Genomic DNA, 27,021 nt, shown 5'->3' on the forward strand with positions numbered 1-27,021 from the left:
ATAATTTCCTTATGTTTATGGCTATATTGTAACAACATTTTAAAGAACTGAATACTTTATCAAGCTGTCAGTCAAAATTGCATTGTCTTGCCTTTTTAGCTTATTTTGTTTAGCCTGTTTGTTTGCTTTCTTTGCTTTTACTCCAGTTTGAACTTGGATGGCTCACACTCCATCTCAGTGCACACTGGCAGGGATGTGGTTTTGGGGTGTGCTCGGTTGAACGTTCCCCTGCTGTCTCAGAAACAATGTCATTGTATTTTCTGGCAGCAGTGTGAATGGATGGTGACAGGAGGATGGATGAAAAGAATAAACAATTTCTACAGTTGTATTAGTCTGCTTCTGTGATATTGGCTATAGAGCACAGTACAATTTATTCAAAGCACACTTGGTCAAAAGATACTTCCCCTTCTCTCTTGAGCCTCTGTTTAGGAATTTGCACATAAAACAATCCCTTGTGAGTGCTATAAAGCCTTTATACTGCCATGGCAATCCAACACAAGTTGTTCCTTTAATTCTCTCTCAGTAGCTAATTACTCTATTCTTCCTTTACCTTTTACAAGATTGCTGCTTTCGGATCCAATGAGAGACTGATGTGTTTCCTTCATTATATGAATGTGGATCTATTTACAGAGGTCATTTAATCATTTTATGTTATACTTGTTTTATGGAAACATTCACAGAACTCTAGTTGTGCATAATCAAAGCTGAACACATCTTAAACTAATTCATAATCCTTGACTGGGCACATTTATTCTAATAGAGCAAGTAGATAATGTGCTTCTTAGTTTATGTCTGCAAGACAGCTTTGATGTTTAACATTTGTTAGAGCACGACTTCTTTCGCACAGTTGGCCTCTTTGAGACTGTTTTCTGATCGTTTACGGTCATTACCCATGAACCTACTGTACTTGCTTTGCATTTCGGGATTGACTCTATTCTCATTACAAAGTTGTCAGGCTGGAGTGTTAACTGTAAAAGCAGAAAATGTAATCCAAGAGCTAACAATCACATTTGATCCCACATAAGCGAGCTGCCTTAGATTGGGAGTCTTGAGTATGAATGTACCGCAAATCCTTTGTGAGGCTTTCGCTGCCGCATTTTGAATTTGCAGCACTTCAAAGTGCAAATACTTAAAAGTTTATTTGCACGGCACTCTGAGGAGTAAGTGGAAAGAAAAATCTTGAACTATTAGCTCCTAAATGTTTAACAATTTAAAAGCGTCCCAGTATGAATCAAGAGGTTATTCATGAGTTGCAGTGATTACATTGTCTTAATTGTATATTTCTATTCAGTGCATGATGTTTCTCTTTATCCTGCTATAATTTAACCCAGAGGAGGAAGCCGAACATGAAATGATGCGAGTTCGGTATGCCTCACCAGAGGCAGCTCTGGTTAATTTGAGGATTTGTGTGTGTCTGATTACTGTTTATTTTTAAGAATCAGATAATAGGCAATGTTTGATACTTGCATTACACATTTCACTCTAGAGCTTTACAGCATTAGCACATTAGAGTATGTGATAACCTTCTTGTGTCTTGTTGTCGATTGTCTAAGAGATTTGTGTTTCTGATGGAATATGTACATTTCAGTGACAGGATTAATAGAGTAATTTTGGGTCTCTTGGTTTCAGGTAACATTAAATGTACTGAAATCAATGTGTCTCTCCCACTGAATTATACTTGCATCAAAGCAAATCTAAAGAAATGACAGAAGGTTGTATTATAACATAGCAAGATGAATATGGTGGGACAATTTGCTAAAATAATTATTTGACCTGAACATTTAGTTTTTCTGCCAGAAACAGATTGAAGCATGCACATTCAAAGCAGATTAGGGGTTATACAAAAAAAGAAATGGTGAGTCGTGGCTTCTGTTTGGATCCATTTATAATACCTTTTAAGATAACTGAAAGCAAAATTCGATTTGGGAAACCAAGCAACATCCTAACTGTTTGTACATTTGCTTTTAAGACCAGTTGTTTACAGTTAACTAGTGATTCAACAACAAAATCCTTATATGGTGAACTGATTGATATAATTTTTATAAATTTTGTTTTCACACTCTGAAAACCATGAATTCTAAATATGAAAATTTATTTTTGTACAATTAAAGTACAATTGTAAATTTCTTTAAATTGTAAATAAATAAAGTTTTCTGTAAGTTATTGTAATTGATTCTTTTAAGTCTTCCAGTTTGCAATTGGTGAAGACAGTTTTAAGGTGGCTTAAACTTGAGTATACACCAAAAATAATAAAATATGTCCGGAGGGGACATTTCTTTTTATCTATTTAAGTGTATTTTTTCTTCAGTTTTAAAAACCCGAACAGTGATTCAATGAATCATTGAAGAAATAACTTAATTAAGGTTTGATCTGTATCTGCCTTTTACTACTTGTCTCAATCTTAGCTTGTTTTGATGCTAAAAAAGCAGAAACATATTTTCAATGAATCTCAAACTGTTTATCTATAAATCATTTTTAGTGACACAATTAGAACAGTGAAAGCAATGTGAGAAAACATATCTGTACACTACAGCTGGCTGGTAATGCAGAAGTTGGTATTTAATTCAAGTTTCTGTTTCAGTGCTAAATTAGAAAGTCATCTCAGTTTTGTCATAATATAGACTGAATCTGATCATTCAAACTAAGAAATTGTGCCCTTTGACCTTTTTTGTACCATCTTCTGACATAGTGGCGATCTAGACAACCAGATCTGCTTATTTATGTAATTACAGAAAATTACTTAAAATTGTGTGAAATGTCCCCCTGGCAGGTCCAGTTTGAACACTTCCCATGGCAGACTGTTCCATTTGTTGAATAAATGAAGTATGAAACAACCAAAACCACAAAGTATGAAGTGATCAGCGCCCAGTCTGAGATTCATCCTGTGTGAGAATACAGGGGCTTCTCAGTGGCCCCTGCTGAGATCCTAAGTAGTAGTTTAGTTTGCTTATGTCTTGGGCTGGCCCTGCTCACAAATAAGAATTTTGGCATTTTACAAGGAAACAGCTTCCATGCTAAAGTGAAAACTGTAGGGCTCCGACTATTGAGCTGCATACTAAACTGCTGGATGTAATTATGTAATGTACATCTTAATCAGAATCACTGACCTCAATGTTATCCTTGAATATATTTAGTTTCCTTTTACAAATAAAAGTTTAAATATTTACGCACAATTCACAGTTTAAACAATAATTAACCACTACGCCAAAGGTTAACATCCACAGTGCTGTCATTCACAAGTAGGTGTCATCAAAGTGTCTGTGCAGACTCACCTTCCTGCCTTGTTCCATCGGTCTAAATCTGGAGATCCTCCAGTTTCCATTACTGTCTGCTGGTGACAATGCGTGGTATTGATCGTAACACCAGATGGAAGCATCAGTTACACCCCCATCAGCATTTTGGCCAATTCTTGTGAAACTTGGCAGTTCTTGCTGTCACGCTGACTGCGGTCGTTTTCTCTTTATCAAGATTTTAAAATGAGCATAAATAAAATCTAAAAAAAAATTAAATAAAAGAAGGAAGTAGACTACTCGTGTTGTCAAGCTAAATATTTATCATCAAGCCTATTCCTAAAGATAAAATTAGCCAGAAGACGTGCCAACCCTGTTGATTATAAAATTAGAGACAAACTTCCTGCAGCTGTATGTAAACTCATGATCACTCCTAGGGCGTTGTCTCATTAACCTGACAGATGTGAGATTCTTTGCTTATGTGATTAAGTTTGCTTGCAAGCTCTTCACTCTGTCTAAGCCTCACCTGCAGCCATGCTGTCACTTCGCGTTAGACCTCATCTTGAACAAGAGCTGTGAAAGTGGTGGCTGCTAAAAGCATCATCAGTGCTGCTTGCTTTTAGCCACAGCTGCACACATGCTCCATATTTGATCTGAAAAGGACTTGCATCTTTGTTTACAGTGCTCTTCCTGTTTTTTTGTTGTTGTTTTTTTTTTTTGCTTGAGTGTATGCCCATCAAAACCGAAATAACAAAGACAGAGAGGGAGTTTATAAAGCAATCTGATCCTATTTTTTTGTATTTTCAGCCAACATCCATGAGATCACAAGAAAAATAAGCAACAGCATTAAAAGAAGAGATAAAACAGATAGTGAAATCAACTAAATTTGTTGTAAGACTACTATTAGGAGGATCATTATGACTGGGGTTATGATGGCTGCAATAAACAAAATAACGATTTTGACGTATGAAATGTCATCCTGAAAAGGTTTGCCTGCAGAACAAAAGCTTGTAGCTAAATGTTTTCTGTTCTATTTTCTATTAAAATCAGTAGGCAGTTCACAGTAAACAGCCTCACTGAGCACAACAGGCTCTGAAAAAGTAGGCAGGTTACATTTAGAGTTTTTTATGTGCTGTTACATTTCAGCTGCTATGCTTTGATAACAACACCTTGATTGATTCATGCTAATTATTGTATATTTAGTGAGATAAAATTATCATTGAATTTGTTTTTTGTAATTCAAGTCATAGCATCTACCTTCAACTAAATTTTTAACCTCCTTTTAGTTAAGAATTTGCTGAGGATAGGCAGAAACAGATAATGAAACTGAAATTCAGCTTGTATGTTTGTGTACAACTTGACTGTTAAATATGTTTTGGGGATTCTCTGATAATGAACAGTCGTGCTGGATGCTGTCAGTGGAATCCCAGGTCGTGGTGATAAGATTATGATCGGCTACATTTTGTTGTGGTGTCTTGTTGAAGTTCTAACATGGTGGACCTAAATAGTTTGCAGAAGTACAAGATGTGAACAGCAAATTTTTCTCCGTGGATTGATTATCTGAATTGTTTAATTCCACGAAGGATATCAACATAATCACTTTAAAATCCCTTTAACACATTTTTATTTGGAATATCAATTTTATGTTTAGCTAGAGCACTGTTGCCACAGCTTGTGCTTTATCTTCATTTTTTGATATTCAATTTCAACCTGTACTGAGATGATAAATCTGTGCTAAGATTTTTGAGTCTTATTTTTAGTAGTAATTTGACAAATGAAGAAAATGTACTGCCAAGGCTGTTGCTCTCTAACTTATTTTCTTATGAGTGTGTGCTATGACTCTGCTTTACAGCTAAAATAAATTTAATAGGAAAGCTATTATTAGTCTCTCTTATCCTTCATCAAACATCTTTGGCAATCACTGACCTCCAAAACTGTGTTGACAAGCAATTCACTATGAATAATTATACATTTTCACAGTTAACTTTGAGTATCCTTTCAGTTAATCCTTTTAGACAAGTCAATCAAAGACTGCTTTATTTGTATAGCACTTTACATGCACAAGACATGTATTTGAAAGTAATAAGTAAATAAAGGAAAATAAAGAAAAGCTATCTTACAACAAGAAATACATTTATAAAATGTAGGCACCACATAAAAAGAAACAAATAAATTGCAAATATGTAAAAGAATAGATCTTAAAGTGTTCTTTAATATCCAAGGGAAATATGCATAAAAGAGTGTAATTCCATAAAGAATAATCCAGTCCTGATTTAAAGAAACCAACAGTTTCTGCACAGCCACAGCTGAGGAGCACAGAAACTAAATGCTGGCTCCTTTTGTATATTTGTCAACCTAGGGACAAATAGTGAGCATATCTTTGATGAACTGAGGGGTGTACATGGTCGACATCTGAACAGCCACTCTGATATACTCTGATTAAAATTTTAAGACTAGCTGAAAAATAGTAAGAATTGACATTTTGCACTTAGATCTTAAGAGAGTTTTATGTAGAACTTCAAAATGGCAAAAAAATAACAAGAAATGGGAATCCCTGTCTGCTGAACAAGTCTAACAAAGTACCAGACAACCCCAAAGACTTTCCAATCTATCAATCCATTTGTTTCAATCGACAGTCTCAAATATAGACACTTCAATTCTTTTTGTAAAAAAAAATTAAATGCTAAAAATGAATTAAAACAGAAAAATATCACTTCCATTTGCTTGCTTTTGCAACTTGAAAGTGGTTATTATTGGTGGTTTCATCATAAACTCAAACATGTTAAATTATGGGTTGACATGATGTTCAAAAATAGCTTAAACTGCTTTCGCTCTGAATGGTGGTTGTTGCTCAAGAGAAACACTTTCCTCCCTCTGTTGCACCTCCAGCTGAATGGATTTTGTCACACATATTAAAAACATATCTGAAGCAAATGGTGGCACATCAAAGGAGAAGTGGGAAACAAAAAGCTCCTTGTTAAGGGACGATGTTGCATAAGCAGACACATAGGAACGGAGGTGGTGTGAGGGGTAATGGAATAATGGCGCTGACAATCAACCAGTGGAAAGTCTGTACTTTTAACCAGCAGGGGTGCAGGGGTTTGTTGACACTTCTTGTATTAACATGGAATTAGCAATCTGATCAGATGGTAGATCAGATGAGGTACGGGGGGCTTAAACAGCCAAAGACTGATGCAATTGTCTGAATTTCCTTTTTGAGGTTGACAAATAGATGAGCAAGAGTTCTCTTGGGTCCAGCAGACTGTCCTCCTAAGATTTATGGATCCAGAAGTTTTTCTCACTGCTCATTTTCAATGCTGAGACATTGTCAGTATATTGCAGATAAAAAAGGGAGTTAAAATGCATTGACTCTCACATCATCACCTCAGTGCGAACATTAAAATGAACACTGTGTGGCAGACCTTTTATTTTAACAGCCTTTTTGTAGCTCCTGGCTCTGTATCTTTGTCAAAAACATGCCTGCTGACAAAACGTATTTCTTTAATCAAGACATCGGAGTTTTGTTAAATGTGTCAATGCTTTGTGCTTTCAGAGGTACATGATTTATCATCGTGAGAACGAACAAACCTTTGGGCCGTTCAGGTTGACAGACATTATTTCCTCCACTGAATCCCACCTGCTGTTGAACATTTATTAAAAAATAAATCATTTTGAGAACAATCTGGAGATGGAGAGCAGATGGGGTGGAGAGGAAAACCATCTCTTCTCTCTTCTGTAGTTGCACTGGTTAATCTTTTTCTTGTGGTTCATAGCTTTGGTTTCCTGTAGGGAGGTTCAGTTTTTTTTTTCTTTTTTACTGCTCTTGTGCATTTTTCCTCTTTGCTAGTTTTCCAGCAACAGCCACAGCGAAGTACTGCTGTTCGCCAAACCCTATAATTGTCTCAACCTTGGTGTCTTTGCTTTGAGGACCTCTTACATGTGCAGATTTCAACCAGTGGTTTCAGAGTTAGAGAAAAGGCTTTTCAGTTTCACCATGACATTTCTAAAAGGTTTTAACTAGCAAAATGGTTTTTGACTTTTTTTTTTCTTTTTCATTTTTTTTTTTAGTTCTAGCAAAAATAATGCTATTAACTATACATAACCCTAGTTTGCATCAGGTCTGTGCTAAAGCAGACACATAGTAAATGTGTCTACTTTAGCAGACAGATAAATTATTATACATCATAGTATGTTATAGCTGAAAGTTATATGAAGAATTACATAACGATGAGGCTTGTGAAAGTTAATGTAAATGGAAAAAAATATGGAACAACTTGAAAACTCAACTCCTGTAATGTCTATGAAGTATGAGTGTATATTATGATGCATAATGTCTGTATGATGGGATAAAGGGTATCAAATTTACAGTGCTCTGCTATGTAAAGACAGAACAAACCACTTTTCTGCAGTCTCACTTCTTTGGCTTTTTTGTTCAACTGATTAATTTCATACTAATAATCACCAGATTATTTTGGGATGAAGTTTCATTGCTCTGTTTCAAGTCTGTGGGTGCATGAAAGTCAATGACTCAATGCAGAGTGACACATTTGGAGTGCTCTGGACTTGATAAATCCCTACACAAGTACAGGCCATTTACCATTTTTAAATATCTGAGTAAATACCACACCCAGTTTTCAAATTAGAATTTCATATAATAAGCAAAAAAGCTATCAAAACCAATTTGGGCCTTTGTGAAAATGTAATTGCCTCCTAAAGCTAAAAACTAGCTACACCACCTTAGCAGCAATGTATATCAAGTGTTTATGATAAGTGGTAGTAAGTACTCAACATCACACAGAGATTTTGGCTCAGTCTCCTTTGCAGAAATGTTTTATCTCAGTCACCTTGGTGGGCTTCAAAGTATGAATGATGTCTTTAAGATCAAACTGCAGCAGCTCAAAGTCTGCTTAAGGCTAGACTTTGGCAAAACCTCTCTAAAATTGTTTTATTTTATTTATTTTTTTTGAGTCATTCAAAGGTTGCAGATGTGTCAGTGCTTTGGATCATTGTCCTGTTACATCAGCAAAATTTGATTGGTGTAAAGTTCAAGGTTAATGATTCAATCAATTATGGCAGGTTGTCCAGATCTGAAGGAGGTAAAGCAGCCGCAGACCATCACACTATTGCCATCATGATTGACTTTATGTATAATGGTCAATTTATGAAAACTGACCAAAAGCTGTGTTAGTCTTTGTTTTAGGTAATAAGACACACACCGTCCAGAATATTTCACTTTTCTCTCATCAGTCCTCAGTTTTTTTCCAAAAGTTGTGGGGGTCGTGAAGATGGTTTTTGGCTGAAGTAACATGGGTCTTTCTTTTTTTGAAGAGTTTTAAAAAAGGTTTAGAAACTTTTTCCATTTTGCCCATTTTCTTCGTTGTTGTTAAATCTTGAACACTGTAGTGCTTCAGATGCCGTTCTGTGTTGTTTTGTGAGCTCCTGGTTAAATTGTCTTTGTGCTCTTGAATTAATTTTGGTTGACTGTCCTCTCTAGGTCATTTTGACCACTGAACATGTTTTCTCTAGTTGTGGATTGTGATTATTTTGGTTCATTAATGTTGCCAAGTTTTTGAAATAGCCTTGTAACCTTGTTGAAAATGGGAAATTTCTACAATTTCTTCATTTATTTCTGATTATCTGCTGATTTTGGGATATTTCATCTGTCAGAAAGGTTATGTTTAAATTGCTATTTGTTATATCTCCAGGTCAGTTAATAATCATGCCTTAGTTTGGTTTGTGAAAATGATCTCAGCTTTCTAAAAAAATAAAATAAAATAAAAATCACAATTAAGTAAGATCACAATTAGTAAGATCACAATTAGTTCTTGTTTTAACATCACCATTTGAAAGCTTCCACCATTTGTTGGATTAAAAATCAAACAGATTTTAATATTGTATAATATATATTAAAATATTTAATATTTTAATACAATATTTAATATTGTAGCTGAGTACAACTCTTTCACAGAACTGTACAGTATGCTTGATCAGCCGTAAGCATTGGTCTTCCATGGCCATCTTTTTTAAATATTTATTTAAAATATACCCCAGAAAAAAATAATTTTATTATCTAAAAGTTTTGTCTAAATTTTGCCTAAACAAAGGCAATGGAAGTAAGGTTGGATCAGCCCATCTGATTGACTCCTTCTGCATCTGACCCACTTTTAGACATCAACATTTGTCTTTATTGGGATTTCTTTTCGGCTTAAACTTTTCAATTACAATTCTACATTCCTTAGACAAACAGTAACATTGATTTGTTTTTAAGCAGCTTGGCAGAAGATTAGTAAAAAGTAAAAATCTGACTGGCCTGTGGAGACAACACTTAAAGTATATACGAGGATTTTTTTTTTTTTATTGTATTTTCTCACATCCTCAGCTTGCATCAAAGTTCCATTGATTATGTTTTCAGATACGAACAACACTGAGGTGTGCTGGTTGGCATTGAATCAATTATAACGTTGCATCACATGCACAACATTCTCTTGCTCAGTTCACACCCATGCAGGCTTTTCTGTTTGAAAATTGGAAAGTTTGTCTTTGCCTGCATGTTTTTAAAATCTTTAATGTTAGGTTAGACGATGCTTGATTGTAGGCGTGATGGATTGGTAATCTCCAGGATTTACACTTTCATATCTTATTACAGAGAGCCTCTGTTGTGAAGATGTAACCACTAACCTAATTTCCGTTGCTTGTCCTTTAATTTGTAAGAATGATCTTCACTGAAGCGAAAAAAGATACATAATGACCTCGACTGACAATTTTCTGATTCAACAGTCCACTGTTTCTGTGGCGACTTGACCGCTGTGTCCTTTAAATTTCAATAACTCAGTAACTCTGAACATGTTGTCTCCACAGGCAACATGTTGCCTGTCTTGCAGAACAATCCTCACATAATTTTAGGGATATTTGTGACAAATTCTGACACCAAAAAGAGTTCTTCACTAATCTCTCTCGACATGTTGCACTGACTTGAAATCCTGGCAGTGCCTTCATCTTCTGCGCTAATTTGACTTTAGGGTGTCCGCCTGAAACTCCCTGTCTGGGATAATGAGTCTGATACATTTACTTTGTGTTTACAGGGAGACCTGGTTTTCTGTATAACAAGCAGTCGTAAATGAGACAGAAAACAGCATTGATCATAAGGAGGCTCATATAATAGGTAACTTCCGAGGTTTAAACTGAAGACCATATTGAAGATGAAAAGAAACCAAAAAAAGCACTTTTTTTTATCTTTCAACTTCTAGACCAGCGCCTTTGTGCTATTTCACTTACTGTTTAAAAATTGATAGAGCCTTCTCACTTTTCTTTCTGTAGATCTTCATGAATTCAGAAGTCTTCCCCCCCAAAAAAAAGGACAAGTGCTGTGGACATTTTTCCACATGCAGTTTATTACATACTGGATTTTATAAATGTATCATGAATGTTTTATTTTAAATTGCTTTGAAAAAGAAAAAAAAAACTATCTTACATAATCATTTTTGCTAACGCAGGGTAATAGGACAATGAATAAATGCACACAACCAGACACACTGTTTTGTTCGATCCTTTCAGATATGTAAGATTTGGATCGAAAACCATAATTAGCTAATATTTTTTGGCACATACAAGCATCCTTTGTGCTTATCGCTTAGTGGTTTACAGCAGCACGGTTGCCAAAGAGCACATAATCTATATTCATAAATGACTTGATTTGTAATCTAAATACAAAACTCTTCTAAGAAGATTATCTGCACAATGCATGAGAAAACCTTCCATTTAGGGAGATTCAGAATTTATGGCTCAGAGAGATGTTGACACAATTAGTCCTAGAACACAACACATTTTGCACATCTATTACCTAAAAAAAGATTTATAGGAAAATGATGGGTTAGTCTCAGAAAATAAAAGAAACTCATTCACAATGTTAACCTTGCACAATTTATTATGCAGCAAGCTTCAATAGACAGCCGTGTTCCATGACTGGAATTTAAATTTGATAGGTTGTGGTTCTAAATTACAAAAAAGCACAAAAACATTCAGGGCATTCACAACAGAAGAAAATCAGTACAGAAGAATGAAAATAAAAATGTAAAAGCCTATGTAGAAGACCATGTCAACTTTCATGTATCTCATTACCCTAAATTATAAAATCAATATATGTAGTCCAATAACTTTATCATGTACATGTGAAGACAATAAACAAGCAATTTAACAAACAACTCCTATGTGAACTGTACGTATTTCTCATACATAAAAACCAAAATTTAAGAATGAGTACTTTCAAACCTTAGAGGGAAAACTTCATCATAGTTTGAGATCATAAAACTACAAAACCTATAAATCATAAGAGACCTTTCCAGTATTTCGCAAAGCAAATAAGTAATTTTAAGAGCACTTTTTGTTGACAGAAAATTTGCAGCCACACTCTACTTAAAAACAAGCAGTCAGTATAAAAAGGAGCTTTTTAACAGGAATATCAAATAAGTGCACCAGTAATTGCAAAAATACTATTTTTGTTTAGTTTTTTTTTTTTTACTGGCAGGATCAAAAACATCTTGTCGTAAACTCTACTTACCTGTCAATTTCTAAAATGAAAATTACATAATTTGTTGTATTTAATTTTCATTCATTTTAATATTCAACCTTAACAGAGAATCCAATTAATGCTATCACACATCAAGCAGATGAATGCATGTAACATTTTCTCCAAAATAACTAAAGCTCTGACTATGACCCCCAGTAAGTAGAAAGAATGAAATGAAACAATGCACCTAAAATATGAACAATCACCCTCCGCGGCCTGAACACACAATCTAATAACTTTCTCATGTTCTGCATGAAGCTGAATTCCTCATTTGCTTGTTCATTATCAAATATTTCAAACTTGTTACAGAGGCTATTGTTATGATATTTTTTAACTTTGTCTCTGCCTCAGACAAATTACTTCTAATGGGAATTTTGATGCTTTTCTGGAGGCTAACTCCATACTCTGCTGCTGGAATTATAAGCATCACTTCAGCCAAGGTTTTTAAATCAGGAAACATTTCTACAATTGAAATAGACTCTGAACAAGGAAATTCCTCATCCTTCAAACACCCGCTTTATTAGGAGGAAATCCTACAGCATGCGCTCTTTTTGCACCAGTAGTTCAGCTGCAGCAGTCTTACTGTAGTGGTCACAGATGCGCTCCAAAACCTCCATAATTCTTCAACATCCTGTCAGCTCCTGGATAGTGAGATGCATTTAGGTCAGTGTCCACAGATTATGCTTAGATGCTCTCATGGGAATCTCTTTTGATTGAATTAGTTACTTGTACTCTGTGTGTAAAGTTGAAAATGTATGTCTGCACCAAGTGCTCTGGGTTGTGAATTGTATACTGTCAAAATAACAGATGGCCTAGAGATTTTTCCATCAACGTTTATGAGAAAAAAAAAAAACTGTCAAAGATGGAAAATATTTGGCTAACGTGACCATGGGTGTCAAAGTCTTGGTGTCAAAGACAAAAGGATCTAGTCAGTGCTTTTTCTGCAAAAATCCTCAATGCAGGAAACGTAGGTCAGATTAGTGGAAGGAAACAGGTGAAGAGAACAGATTAGTCCACACTGTAGGAGACATGTTGGGCCTCAAGATTATGAAATAATCCTCCATTCTTTTAGCTTAAAAGAATAGAGTGAACCAAGTCTGAGGGAAGTGGACAAGACACAGTTCATGCCACTGCAAAGACAAAAAGCACAGCCAGACCGGAGACGCCACTGTTTTCTTTTGGTTTGTTTTTCACTTATGTACAGTTTCAGTACAAAATGTCTGCTGAAGCTAGCACATTGTCCTAAATTATAAAACTACTCCCTTCATGAGTTTCCTTTGCTTAATGACCTCCAACCTTCACTGCAACCAAATTATTTTCCATGTCATAGCTGATTGAAAAAAAAAAAAGTGTTTGATGTCAATTGAAGTCTTGTTTGTCAATACTTCAACTTTCTTTACAATCACAACATGTGTACCATTAACTTGAAGTGACATTCTCATTTCAAGCTAATGGTACACAATGTCACAGAAAACTGATGCTTTTGTTAGTAATATGAAGTGGGCTATTGTGGTAACAGTTGTTGGGACAAGGTTTCTGGGAAATGTGCCCATCCAACAACAATGTGGGTCAGGGTGAACTTTTAGCACTTCCATCTGCAACTTTTGTCACAAATGTTAATTCTCCACTGTGGCAAATTATAGGGAGATTGGGATCACAATGGAGCGCTTTTAAATACCTGCATGGGGTTCCATCTTATTAGGTCACCAACCTGATGCTCTAAGACAACATTTCTCCTGACTTTGTCCTCCTTGTTGGATAAATCCCCTTAAAAGTCTTAACTTTATAAATTCTTATTTTTGCTGAAGACCTGTCACTGTCGCAAATTTCTGTCTTGGGTGGGTATTATGTTATAAATTTTCTAAATTTGGCATTTGAAAAAAAATACCATCACTCTTCTGCAACTTTCTGCTTCCTTTATGTTTTTTGCCTATCGTGTCATTTTGCATATCCCTCAAATCCAACTGACAACAAAAAGGAAAGCTTCCAAAAAGGATTATATATTCCCTTTAAAAAATGTGTTCCCAAGTAACTCTTTATTCTGTCCTTTGAAACCAAAACTTAAAGGGTGAAAATATGAATCTGATTAATTTGTGCTGAGCAGCATATCATCTATTAAGGCCATCATATCTAACACCCATTTCTGAAATCAAAATAACCCTTTTTGAGACATCTCACAAGTTTCCTAATTCTAACGTTAGCTTGCTTTAAAATGTTTTTCTTACTAGTTTTCATCATCCACATGTCCAAGGAACTGGCTTTATGTGTTGATGTTTTGTTACAAAATCTTGGCATTCCTCACAAGTTCTATTACATTAACAAAAAATATCATCCATAAATTCTACAATATATTATAAAATTATGGCAAATATGAATAGACTTTAGCTTTGCTCTGTTTAACGAGCAGGATGAAGAGTTATGATTTGAATATCTATCTTCTTTTTATTTGATTCCTTCAACAACAACAACTTAAATACAAGTCATTTAACATTCAAATAATATCTTATATTTTCCTTTAGTCAATTGTTGGTATTGTTCAGAACACTTTTAAAACAATATTTTTAATCTTGTTACAAATAGTATATTTCTTACAGGATATTTAACAAGCATTGCACATGTGAAGACATTTTGCTCTGCAACCCTTCATCAGTCAAAAGCATAATTTGTGCAATTCTATTGCTTAGTTTTTCCATTTGCACAAAGCATCTCAATATGTCAGAACTCATCACATCTGTAAAGCAGCTCTAATGAGGCTTCTGGACAAAAATGAAAAAGCAAACAATTGCAAAAGCTAAGCTTAAATGCAACCCAGTATTCTGTCTACATTTGCTCTCATATCTTCCTGAAAATTGTGAGTCAAGCAGTAAATCCTTATTGTCTGTCACCTGACTTAGATGTCAGGTTTTTTTTCTTTAAAAAAAAAAAAAAGAAAAATAAGAGACAAACATCACCCACACGCACCAAAGACTTCTGACTCTGCAAAGACATCATTTCATCAGAAGTGCCGTGATGCTGAAGAGGCTCTTTTCGACTTCTGGTGATCATAAGCCCTCATTCTCTATTCTGGCTCATCGAGCAGCTGTCCAAACAGAGCTGAGTTTGCTCAGGTACTTGTCCTTGATGGAGAAAGCTGCAGTGTGTTAGTTAACGCTACACACTGTGTTGAGGCAATGTACGTTGCCTAAATCCTGACCCACTTTTAGTGTCTTTGTGCTTTTAGGATTTAGATCAAGTAATATCAAGGGAGATAAATGCCGTACTGCCTAACAGGCTGTGTGGAGTGTGTCATGAGGCAAATGAATTAAGCACATATCAAAGTGAGGGAGAGGGGTGGATAACTTATGTAGATGTATGAAATCCCCCTCCATCCAAAACAATAAGAAATAGATGATCTTCTGCAACAAATATGATGCAGAAGATCATATTGCAAGTTAGGCAAATCAAACATGTTTTGATGTGCCTGCTTCACAAGGCGACTGAAAAGCTGTTTTGTGAATTAAATTGGAACACAGGAACTCAAACAGAAGCCAGTTACGAACATTTATTTGAACAGTAGTGACCTTGTATTGCTTCTATCAATCTCTGACGTTAATTACCTTGTGCCATATTTAGAGGTACAGAGAGCATCATTCATTATGAAGACCCAGGGAAATGACTAGAAGTGAAGCTGTACGGCGCAGCAGGAGGATTTACCAGCAGGGTTGTAAACTGGCTGTGACATTTGGCCAGGATGCTGGCAGTGGGCTCAACTTACTTAATGAACTAACACGTTCCTGTTGGCAGCCCTAAGTGTACCATTTATTACAACAACCGGGGTAAAAACACAGGGTGCAGTCGGTCAAGTCTGAAATCAGATGAAAACATCTCACCATTTTCATAATCAGGATTTTCAAAATAAAATAAAAAATAACAGAGAACAATAATAATCTGTAAAATAAGCATTCAATGCATCAATATCTTTCTAAGTGAATATATTTCTAATGTGGCTATTCACATAAAATTGTCCTCATCACAAACATTACATTCCATTTAACCATTACACCAATGAACTAACTGTTCATCATCTTTGGAAAAAATCTGGAGTTAGCCTAAAATTACTTTTCCTGTTAGTACTTATACTGTGTCTTTCAATTTTATTTCACATAACTACAGTCTACAGACTTGTGTGAATTATTTTCTAGAATCGGGTGTGAATTTTATGCCAATAGCCCCATAATAAATAGATTTACTGAGAAAATGTTAACATGTTCTATGGCAATTTCCCCTATTTTATCTTAGTACAACCAAAGTGAAGTTTTATGAAAACAATAAAATTCTGTGTCTTTGAAGCTACAAGTACAAACTCTGTAGATTTTAGGAGAAATAAAAATTATATAGCCAAAGGATATTTTATTATCCATGCCCATAACAATCAGACTTGAACGTTTTATAGTCCACCAGGTGTTCAGCCCATCCTACAAAGTATGCCTGTAAGACAAACAAAGAGGAGATATACATGTGATGCACGAAAGGCGCATGCCAGAAGAATATTAACTGCATATATTTACACAAATCCCTTGCCATTCATGTAATTGTTTCAAATTCTTGCTGAAATCAAAAGTAATTAGCCCTATGTAGGATAATGCATAGGTTTTGAGATAATTTGGGAACAAAAAGATGTGAAATCAGTTTGTGACGGACTGGAATTGCCAGAATGCATTTTCAGGCACCAACTAAATCCTGCAGGGATCTGAAAAAACTGCCGCATCTTTCTCCATAACTGGCAGGAATGATGACAAAGCTGACACACTGATGATAGAGCCAGACAAACCAGTTAGCCTCAAAATGAGCTGCAGTACAGTATATATCAGTAGCATCATTCCACCCAACACCAGCGGGGAAGAAGACAAAAAAATGTCAGAAGGCTTTCACATTCTCTGTAACTTAGTAGTACTTGGGGAAAATGTCAATCAGACCAGATGAAATGCTTCAAAATCCATCTTAAAATCTAAAAGTAGTTTGTCTAGCATAATATTTACTAAAGCCAACAAATCACATGAAAACTTGATTCTTTGAATTAATCGCAATTGTTTACTACCACATTCACTTGGTACTGTCAGTATAAACGAACCTCTGTGACAACAATGACCTGCATTTTCACATTGTTCCACAAAGGGATGTAAAAAATATATACATGAAGAGTAAATTTATATACTCTTGGCTATTTCCGCTTAAACAGTTCAAAATTGACTATTTAGATTAGATTTCTTCTTTTAATTACATCATTTGTTCTTTTAACAGCCTTACATAATTTTCCAATCCAACTACAAACAACACAACAATATAGCATATTTTCCCAAAGCCAACATCTCTTTTAGTATTTTTACAATAATGGTTTACAATGTTTACTAAAAAAAGCATGCAACAATCTCTTCAAATGGATTTTTATTAGTATGATAAATAACACTTGTGTCCTTGGTTTGTAGCAGCCTGAGCCCTCGGGTCTGACATTTGGGCTGGGTGAGCATCAACTGCGGCTCAGTAATTCCCCTCGATCCACTGGCTGTCTCTTTGTGAATCCCCTGGTTATAATCTGTCAACTAGCGTACAACATCCAGGGTGACATTTTTGTATGGAGATGCAGCTTTTAGCCCAACACGATCAGCTTGTCCTTGAAATGGATACAGAGGTAGGCTAAAGCTCCTCACTCTCACCTAAACCTTTGCAAACAAGCTTTTATCATGTTGTTATGAGCAATAAGGGTGCAATTATTAAAGGAAATAAAAACACTCAGCATAAGACTTGGCAGGCCTCATTTATTTGTTTCCAGTTGCTTACCAAAACTGGCAAGTGCGTAATGCTGCACAATGAGAACGCCTTGCTCTCTAGCAGCCAGTCTGAACCCAGGAGCAGATGGTGTCATTACATGACCACAGAATGTGTTGGTATTAGCTCAAGCTGTGGGAGGTTTATTATCAATCATACATATTTATTTTCATTTTACTTTCAGAAGACATGTCATTACAAACAACTCCACAGAAGAATCTGCATAAAAATAAGAACAAATTTTTCTTGTTGTTGTTGGATTATGTTCTTTGAAGGGACATTTTATAGAAAGAAACAAATGAATCTGAAACAATGGTTATATCAGGACTATTCAGTGGCTGCAGTCTGAAGAGCTTCTTGCATGTGTGGGGCCTTGCTTTTAAGGGGCTTCCTACACATCCAAACACAAACCCACTTAGTCTTAGTCTTAATTTCACCAACATGCCTTTTCTGATTTGAACACTTTGAAGTGGTCCAGCCAATTCTGACTTAAGCGTAACATAATCTGTGGTGGGAGCTTAAGATCAGGGTAACAGCAAGGATGCATTTCAACATTAAAGTTATAAAAGGGATAATAATAAAGATTTTTTTGCCTATTTTTTAAATAATTGTTTTTTTCCCCCTAATTTTCATTAAAAAAATGAATATTTTTAAACTCTTCAGATCATATTTCCTTCTACATGAAGAAAATGCCTTGGTTGAACAAAAGTAATTTTAATTCAAAATCTTCCTGTGGCATGGCTTGATCATGATTTAATCTGCTCAAAATACATAGAATGCATAACTCCTTTAATATAATAATGGAAGCAATTTTAGATTTCACTTCCTTACCTGTGGATCTTCCATCATGTCTCACATTAGATTGTCCCCCGAAGTCTGCTTCTGTCTCTGACTGATTAAATTCACAAATTAACAAAAACAGAGCCCATAGTTTATTCTTTACAGAAACAAAATTGTAACAGTGGTTTGTTATTAAATATCAGTGTGCATATTTTTAAGGTTGGTGTGACATCTCAAAAACATCACCAGAGGTGATAGAGTTGGCAAGGGAACAAAGCAAACAGCTGCCAGTGTTTTATTGTGCCCAAGGCTGCTGGCCAGGCCTGCCCTAATGGACAAGAATCACTGCCGAGTTCATGCATGGATTGATGGAAAAGTGATGAAATGCCAGCTCCATAGACCGTAAGCACCTTAGGATGTATTCTTTGTGTAAAACAAAAATAAATATATTTTATTCTATTTTTTTCCTAAACTACTTTATTTGTATCTGAGAGGAGTTTTATCTGCAGCGTTCAGTTGAAAGTAATCCATGGACATCTATGGCAAATTGTGGATGTTTTTTTTTTTTTTTTTCTGGCACATTTGCTGTTGGAGGAAGGTTTGTTATGAAAATGAAGCAGCCAGTGTTTCTGGCATCCACTGATGCATGGACCACTTCCAAACCGCAGGTGCAACTAAAGTTTTAACTGTAACTTGAAGGAACAAGTCACAGAGGAATTATCAACAAGGAGTTGAAAACCGTAGTTTAGGCATTTAAATCCTTTATTATTTCTTTTTTTTTTAGAGCAATTAGCAAACACATATTTGACAAACAATCCTCTATAAATGACATCCATTCCATTTGTGTTATCTTTGTATCAAGCTCTGTTATTTTCCTTACTGAGCAGCTTTTTTGTTTCTTTGGTTGTTTTCTTCCTCAGAATTTATAGAATAAGGAGCATTGTTGTATTGTGGCACACAATTATTTCCAATAAGTGAAAACAACCTTGAAAAATACTCTGTGTGGCAACATAACACATTCAAGTCCAAACAAAAGAGACATTCGATTAAATATTAATTAAGCTTACAAAATAATTGAAACAAGTCAACATAACAAGTTTCATTGTTATGAAACTTGTTCCTTCAAGTTTCATAACAATGACTGTGGGTCATTGTTATGAAACAATGAATACCTACCCAAGAATTTTCTCTTCGGATGAAGATGAAAATGTGTGAAGGGACTCTTCCATCTTGAATGTGTCTTCTTTGTGCCCTACATGAAAACACACACACAAAAAGACAATTGTACAAAAACTCTTTGGTCAAAACAAAATGCATAAGATCCGAGAGGAAGTGCAGGAAGGAGCTCTGGATGTATGGAGCAAAGAGCAAAACAGCGCTGCCCTTCCGATACACACACCCATGTCTGTTATTAAAGTAACATTGTTTATGTATATGAATGAAAACAGATGACATTAACAACGTTTTAATAATTAACACAATATTTCAGGAGCAGGAATGACAAACCATTTTAATATAGTAGGATTAATACTGAGATTCTACATAATATTTTATGAATATTTTAGAGATAATCATAAAATAATTTTAATTTCACATATTTGATTTTATTGCTAACTTATATTCAGAAGAGTTTATGTTACATCTGGTTGACATTGATTGTGTTTCTGATCCTAGTTTGTGAAAACTGACTCCTCTAAGAGTTTATTTCATGATCAGTATCAGACAATAGAACTACTGTAGTGACTCACTAGTGCTAGGTATAATTTTTCAGTTGTATAACTACTTTTGTTTACAGTAAGCTATGAGCTGATAATGAAAAGAATTATTTCAATCATTGACTGTCAAAGTGGGTATATCACAGTCAGGTATGTATTGAGGAACATAAGCAACCAAAAAGCTTTTTTTATTGATCTATACCTTTTTAAGATTACTATTATTATTCTTTTTTCTCTAACATTTTTCTTAACTAGTGTTTTCTACAAAGTCAAAGTGGAAACGTATCTGGATCATACCTTAATCTTGGAGCTGAAGATTCTGTGTGCACTTATTTGTTTTATTTTTATCTTTAATAATTTCATGCTGCATGTAAAAATCTTTCAGTTTTGCTTAGCAGTTCTAAATTTAGAACATTAATATTTTTGCCTAAATTTTGCACTGCTACTATTCTAAAGTACAGATTCTAATCAAGATGTAAATGGATGTCACAGATAGAGCAGTCAAACCAAACTGCACCAGTACAAGTGAAATTTACCCACTAAATAAAACTGACACTGCATGCTTTGCTTTTGTGGTTTTGAGCATAAATCCTGTTGTGTGTTATCAGCACATTTGTACAACTTTGGCGTTAGGCCTAACATACATTTTCAAAAAGGAGTACTCATTTAAATCAAGGTTTGTATAGCAGCTGGTGAATTATGAATAGGTCAGCGAGCATGTGGCCTTGGGGATTACATTTTACAGTATTTGCAGAATTACCTGACAATATTTAGAGAGAAAAAATGCACACACAAATGCAGAAAACAGATATGCAATACCTGGTCCCTAAAGAACAAAAAGAGGCAGAGATTATCTTAATAAAAAGATTGCAGGAGGAGTTCATCAGATTCTCTTTAGGATTAAATAACACTTTTGTGAATTGGTGTGTTATTAAATGGAAATAGTTATTAAATGGAAATAGTAACAAGCTGATAACCACAAGTAGTTATCAGCTTGTATGAATAAAAAGGAAACTTCAAAAAACCACGAGTCAGAAGTCCTGCTTTTGTTATGCTATGCTCCTTTGTCTTAGTAGTTTCTAACATGTTTTATATCTTTGTATTTCCAAAGGCATAAATAGAGACAGATGTGAAAATGTGATCGCAAATGTTTCTACTCACCTGCAGTGTTTCTCTGTGCTTTGATGACAACCCACTATGGTTGTTTTTCAGTATCTATAAGAAAGAGCAGATCATTGGTATAAAGCATGCATAAACTTATATAGCATAATATTTAAACTAATGGCCTGCATGCAGTGTTAAGTGTCTACGAAGTAGAGATACATCTACATAACATGGTTGTGGAAAAAAAGTAAACCAATTCAAAGTTAACAAAAAAAGACATTTAATGAGAAATGTATTTATTTCTCAGGAGTGATGAGAACGTTAGCCGAACATTATTTTAGAGCTTTTTAATTTAATTTAATCTTTCTTTTATTTCAGTTTAGCTGAATCTCTTACGTGTGTGGTTAGAGGTATCGAGGGAGATTAATCTTTGGGTTAAAACGAGCAGGTTTACTTTTTTTTTTAAATGAAAGTTAGCAGTTGATGGTTAAATTAGGATTAGCATTAAGGTTACCTGTTTAGTGTTTAGTCTTCCTTTTAGTCCCATCATCTACAGTCTTTAATCAGAGTCAGGCTTCGGATGTGCTAATCACAGAGGTGTTTACAACACGCAGAAATCGCATGGAAGAAATGCACAAACAGAAGGAGTTTAGCAGAGACACTGAGATGTTGCAGGTAGCGACTGAGTTCAGTAGGTTAGGTTTGTTCCCTTAAACAAACAAGCAGAGTATCAGTATATAGATCCCTTAACTAGCCGGACATATTTAAGGCAATATTATGATATATATGAGAGGAGTTCTTACCTCTTTAAAACTCCATAAGAAAGTCTGTGTGAATCAATATGTTTATTCACTTCAGAGACTGGGTTGCAAGAAAACAGGTATTAGTTTTAAGTAGAGATCAAATATTCATATTGGGCAAGTTGAAGTTTTCTTTATTAAATATTTTAGCTGGTGTCTGACAGAAATCAACAAAAAATAATGAATGAAGGAATCAAAATTAAAAGAGAAATTTAATTTACAGCTTGGTTTTCTCCTATTTATTAAGTATTCCACTCAGGATTTAGGTTTAAGTTATTTTTATTAAATACTTTATGTACAAATACAGATTACACACAGAACAAAGCACAGTTTATGAATTACACACTGTGGTGAATGCTTTCAGTCCAAACAATAAAGATGTGTTTTTCAACATTCCCTAAATTCACAATAAAACCAGGAGTAACTTTTATTTCTGGTGTCAGTTACTGTTATGTTATGCTTTAAATTAGGAAGGGAACCTGGTTATTGAAATATTTAGAGTTCACAATGTTGAACAATTCTTTAAAGAAATGTTTAGATCATTAAGACATTTTACATTCAGGTCTTTGATTCTTTTAAGACTGGTTTCCATTTGTTGCTTTTAAGCAGTCTTTTATGTTAACTCCTTTTAAAGGAATGTGTTGTTTTCTGTTGGTTTGCTACCATGGTGATACTTCTGGAAAATTAAGCACCTGCTGAAATGACCAAGAAGACTGCAGGTCCGCATTAGACTTCAAGGAACACACTTTTCCTGAACATATTTGTTTTATATAGACCAAACTAATGAAGGTGTGTTGGTCATATCACTTAATCTTACAATAAATTGGTTCTACATTGGTCTGGTCGAAAACATCTTAAGTTGTGCTACAATATGAAGTTTGATAACTTAATGGGAAAGTCCTTATCCTTTAATTTTGTCAAGTCAGCAGGTGAGAATTGTCCTACTTCTCTGAAAAAAGGGGAACAATTCCTTTGTTCCCATGAATTACACTTTATTAGTGTAATAAATGCGTCAAGACGGCAAAAGTCTTGATGTAAATAAAGTTATAGCTATAACAGCTATAGTTAACTGTTATATACATCTTCAAATAACAGTTATAACAGTTAATATAACTGTTATAATAACTAGAGCAGTTATGTAAATAACTGTTATAGTTATTTACATAATAACTGTTAATAACTATAACAGTTATTTAAATAACAATTACTGTTAATTGTTATTTACTGTTACTGTTACAGTTTACTGTTAAACTGTTATTTAACAGTTTAACAGTTAAATAACTATAACAGTTATTAACAGTTACTATAACTATAACAGTTATTATGTAAATAACTGTTATAGTTATTTACATGACAATTGGAATATTGAAAATGCATCTGTTTCTGTAAAAAGACATCAACTGTTGTAAATGATGGCAAAAGAAAGTTCTATTTAGGACTGGAGGATTAAAACAAAACATTACCTTGTGATAGTCATAAATCCTATGATTTGCATGCATATTGTATGCACTTTGTTTTTTCATATTTTCTTGTTCAATGAATGTATCTTATTTTGAATTGGGGTATTTTAATCTATACTCCTTTCGACTTCAAATTAAATTGGGATATTTTATTTTATAGGAAAAGTCTGAGATAACTAAAACGGATGGAGTCAGCCAAATTCTACAACAATCAATTAAATGTCAAATAACTCTACTGTGGTCTAAAGAATTAATCCGTTCGGGCCAGAATGGTGGAAACAAAACACTCCACTGTTTACTACTCTCAAGTGGGGATGTTGTAGTGAAAACTGCAACAGTACGTGCAGATCTTTGTATTTATTTGTGGGAATGCATGTTTACTGTCCATTTAGAAGCTCTCACACTGACAGCAATACCATGAAGGCGTATGGCTACTTGCACTGCACAGATTTAATAGCTGACTTACAAAGTGTAGTTGAAAGTAATAAAGAAGTCGGGAACTGGAGGTGCAGTTGTGACATTCATTGCGAGGTAATTACAAAATGGATAATTAACACATTGATACATGCATGTATTGTGAAGCTGTTTCTGTTATGTTTAAATTCTACAAAAGACTTTTGGAAATATCTGATGAAACACTTTATTTTTCTAACATGATTATCACTGAATATGTTTCCAATTAGACAGTGACATCAAACGATAATAAGAGAGAGCAACACCTTATGTTCCAGTGAAACAGGTGACACCTGTGCTTTACTTCATATAACAATATGTTCTGTCATTATGAAGCATTTATCTTTTGGTGTTATGTTACAATTTCCCCCATCCTCCTGGGAAACTGCTTGTTTTATTTGTGTCAATGTTGGAACAATTCACTGGCCAAAATATTATTTTTCACAGCCTTTGTGAACATATTTTGCTTTTCAACTTCTGTCTCTGAATATTTTAATGATGCTGACACAGAAGCAGAACAGAAACAACATCCTACTAAAACGCAGGAGGTTGAAGTCACCAATTTCGCAATGGCTGCATGACTATGTCTAATTCGGTGAAAAGAATAAGGGGTCGGCTTGTGAAACTTTAATAACAACTCCAACGAAGCCAATAAATGGAAACCAATCTGTTACAATCACACATATACTCTCTATGAACAAGTCTGTCAAAATTGTGAAATTTCTGCAATAGGGACAATTGAGTTAATTTAAAGAGCTAATTTAAGAACAATCATCTTGTACATGGGTGATTATGTTTAAAGGTAAAAAAAGAGACTTGATTGTGTATGATTTTATTCACACATCAGAATATTATTGATTATATCTTTTTTTATTTTATTTTAAAATTTGATGATGAGAAAGGAAAAGTTACATTTCTTTTTTTTATGAAAAAGTTGAAAAAAGGTTTCAAAAGAGAAGAGGAGGTCACAAATCTGGAGCACCTTCAGTATCTACCATAGGGATGTTTTCTGTAGCCTCCTCTTGTCAGGCGTAAAGCTGGAGCTTTGAGAATGGGTCTGGGGCTTGTCCACTCTTCTTCTGTGGGAATATACCACATTCACTTTTGTGAAAACTAAATCTCTCAAAACATATGGTGCACATATGTATTGAACTCTATCGTCTCACAGAATGTTTCAGCAAAGAAAATAAATTGCATCCTGGGAAATACAGGGTTCTCTCACAGCAGGAAATTACTGTCATAACCACTTTTCCCTCTACTGGACCAGTACTGAGATTAGACTGTCAGAGACTCCTTCCTTAAAGGCAAATTACATAAAGTTGGCCACCTTTGCTATGGCACACTGCACTGTTTTCAAGTACGCGTGTTTATGAAGCAGAAAATTAAATTATTGGCTGCTTGGTTTTCCTTTGGTCTGACCTCAACACCCCAGTGCTTAAATTCATTGTGCTGAAAATAAATGAACCTGCAAAAAGACAACAACAATCAGCTAACCGTTGATTTCATTAGACCTTGCCAATGGAATTCAAATTATCTTTTATACTTACAAGGCATATTTTCAACATTAATAAATCTTTTATTTTCCAACAGTATTTAGGCCTGTAGATCACAACAGTCAAATTCAGCTCCATGTTAAAAAATTAGAAATATATGATAAAAAACAAACATGGGAAAATTATTTTATTGCTTGCCACTTTGCTGCTCTCCACTGTGAGACAATAAAGGATATTTCTATTCTATTCTATTTGTGGGGGAAAAAATTACACAAAAAAAGAAAAATATATATATGTGTGTGTGTGCGTGTGTGTATACACACATGTACATACACACCATTGGTAAATATTGGTTATCGGCCATAACAGCAATATTAATATTGGCTATAAATATTGGCCCAAGTTTTTTTCCAGATGTAGAAAAAAATAAACTGTTACAGCTAATTATCATGCAAACTTTATGCTCACAAACCACACCCTTAGTCATCTCACAGTTTGGCTGCTTACTCCCTGAAATGTTCTAAGCTTTTGGGGAGGGGTTGGATCTCCAAAGGTTTTTGGTCACAGAAAAAGCATATTTTAAAATTAAAAACCAGTGAATAGATTCAATATAATTTACCTGTTTTTTAATACTCTAAAGACTTATTTAAAGTTTTCTGACTCTAGCATAAGATTAAAATTAAAGTTTCTATTGCTGCATTTTCAAATATGCTATTCTAGAAAAACAAGTCTTTGGACTTGAAGAAGTCTAAAGATCATGTAGCTTTCAGAAGCATCCAAGAATGAATCATATGCACACAACAGAGGTTAGTTTTATGGAGAAAAAAAAGCCTTTAAGGGCAAAACACCCAAAAGAAAAAACAGCTTGTTGCCTCATAAGCTTCCACTGGTGCATTCACAGTTTCAGTTTTAGTTAAATGCAGCTTGCAGTCAGGTATCGTAGGAGGGGTGATGCGTAGAGGAGCGGCTCGCTGGGTCAGGAAGTGGGCTGCAGGGCTTTTTTCTTTGTCTCTTGGTTGGTTTTAATAACAGTGTAGCAGCTGTTTGGGCTGCAGAAACTGCCAGAATGTTTGTAACATCCTTCATTGTACTTGTGAATATAGCTAATTACTTGAAATAATAGTGGAAAATTACAATAGCTTTTTTTCTCCTTCTCAACAAGAAAAACAGTGCTAATTCCTAATATATTGCCAGGCCTAGCACTAGACTTTCCCCAGTGCAAGTGCTGAGAATAGGAGCTAAATTGTATTTTAATTTTATGATTGGTCTTGATAAGTCTAAGAATGCGCTACACAGTAGGCAAAGTTTACTCGATAAAGAACTCAATTAATCAACCTCAAAATTGCAGAATAATTTTTATTGATGGGCCAATCAAATAATCAACCCCCTTTTCAGCTTTAATAATAGGTTTTGTTGAACTTTTTCTAAATTAAATACTCTACACTGGGTCCTTGTCAGAAGAAAAGGATGAGAGTGACTATAGTTCACGGTACAAACTTTTTTTAAACAGCAAGTAAGCCACACTTACCATAGCTGTTGTACGATTCATCACTGGTTCCGTGTCCATGTTCATAGTATTCTGAAATGCTTTAATAAACACACAAACAAAGAAAAA

General features: G+C 34.7%; 1 protein-coding gene across 3 annotated transcripts in view; it reads right to left on the reverse strand.

Moving 5' to 3' along the window:
- The window catches only part of khdrbs2 (KH domain containing, RNA binding, signal transduction associated 2), a 97,523-nt gene that overhangs the window by 5,666 nt on the left and 64,836 nt on the right, over nucleotides 1–27,021 (reverse strand). Inside the window, exons 8-14 of one of the 3 annotated variants that reach the window (XR_006372564.1) lie at nucleotides 26,935–26,993; nucleotides 24,896–24,992; nucleotides 21,258–21,311; nucleotides 19,558–19,633; nucleotides 18,433–18,493; nucleotides 15,839–16,263; nucleotides 10,199–10,201 (exon numbers count right to left, since the gene is read on the reverse strand). Coding sequence is in view for 1 of the 3 variants with exons in the window: in XM_044136409.1 (XP_043992344.1) it covers nucleotides 24,898–24,992; nucleotides 26,935–26,993 (154 nt within the window). In the remaining 2 variants the exon portion in view is untranslated. Of the gene's footprint in view, nucleotides 1–10,198; nucleotides 10,202–11,105; nucleotides 16,264–18,432; nucleotides 18,494–19,557; nucleotides 19,634–21,257; nucleotides 21,312–23,391; nucleotides 24,993–26,934; nucleotides 26,994–27,021 lie in introns of those variants that run through there. The other 2 variants (XR_006372563.1, XM_044136409.1) reach the window with 2 other exon arrangements.

Source organism: Gambusia affinis, linkage group LG13, assembly GCF_019740435.1.
Source record: "Gambusia affinis linkage group LG13, SWU_Gaff_1.0, whole genome shotgun sequence".
Taxonomy (NCBI): Eukaryota; Metazoa; Chordata; class Actinopteri; order Cyprinodontiformes; family Poeciliidae; genus Gambusia; species Gambusia affinis.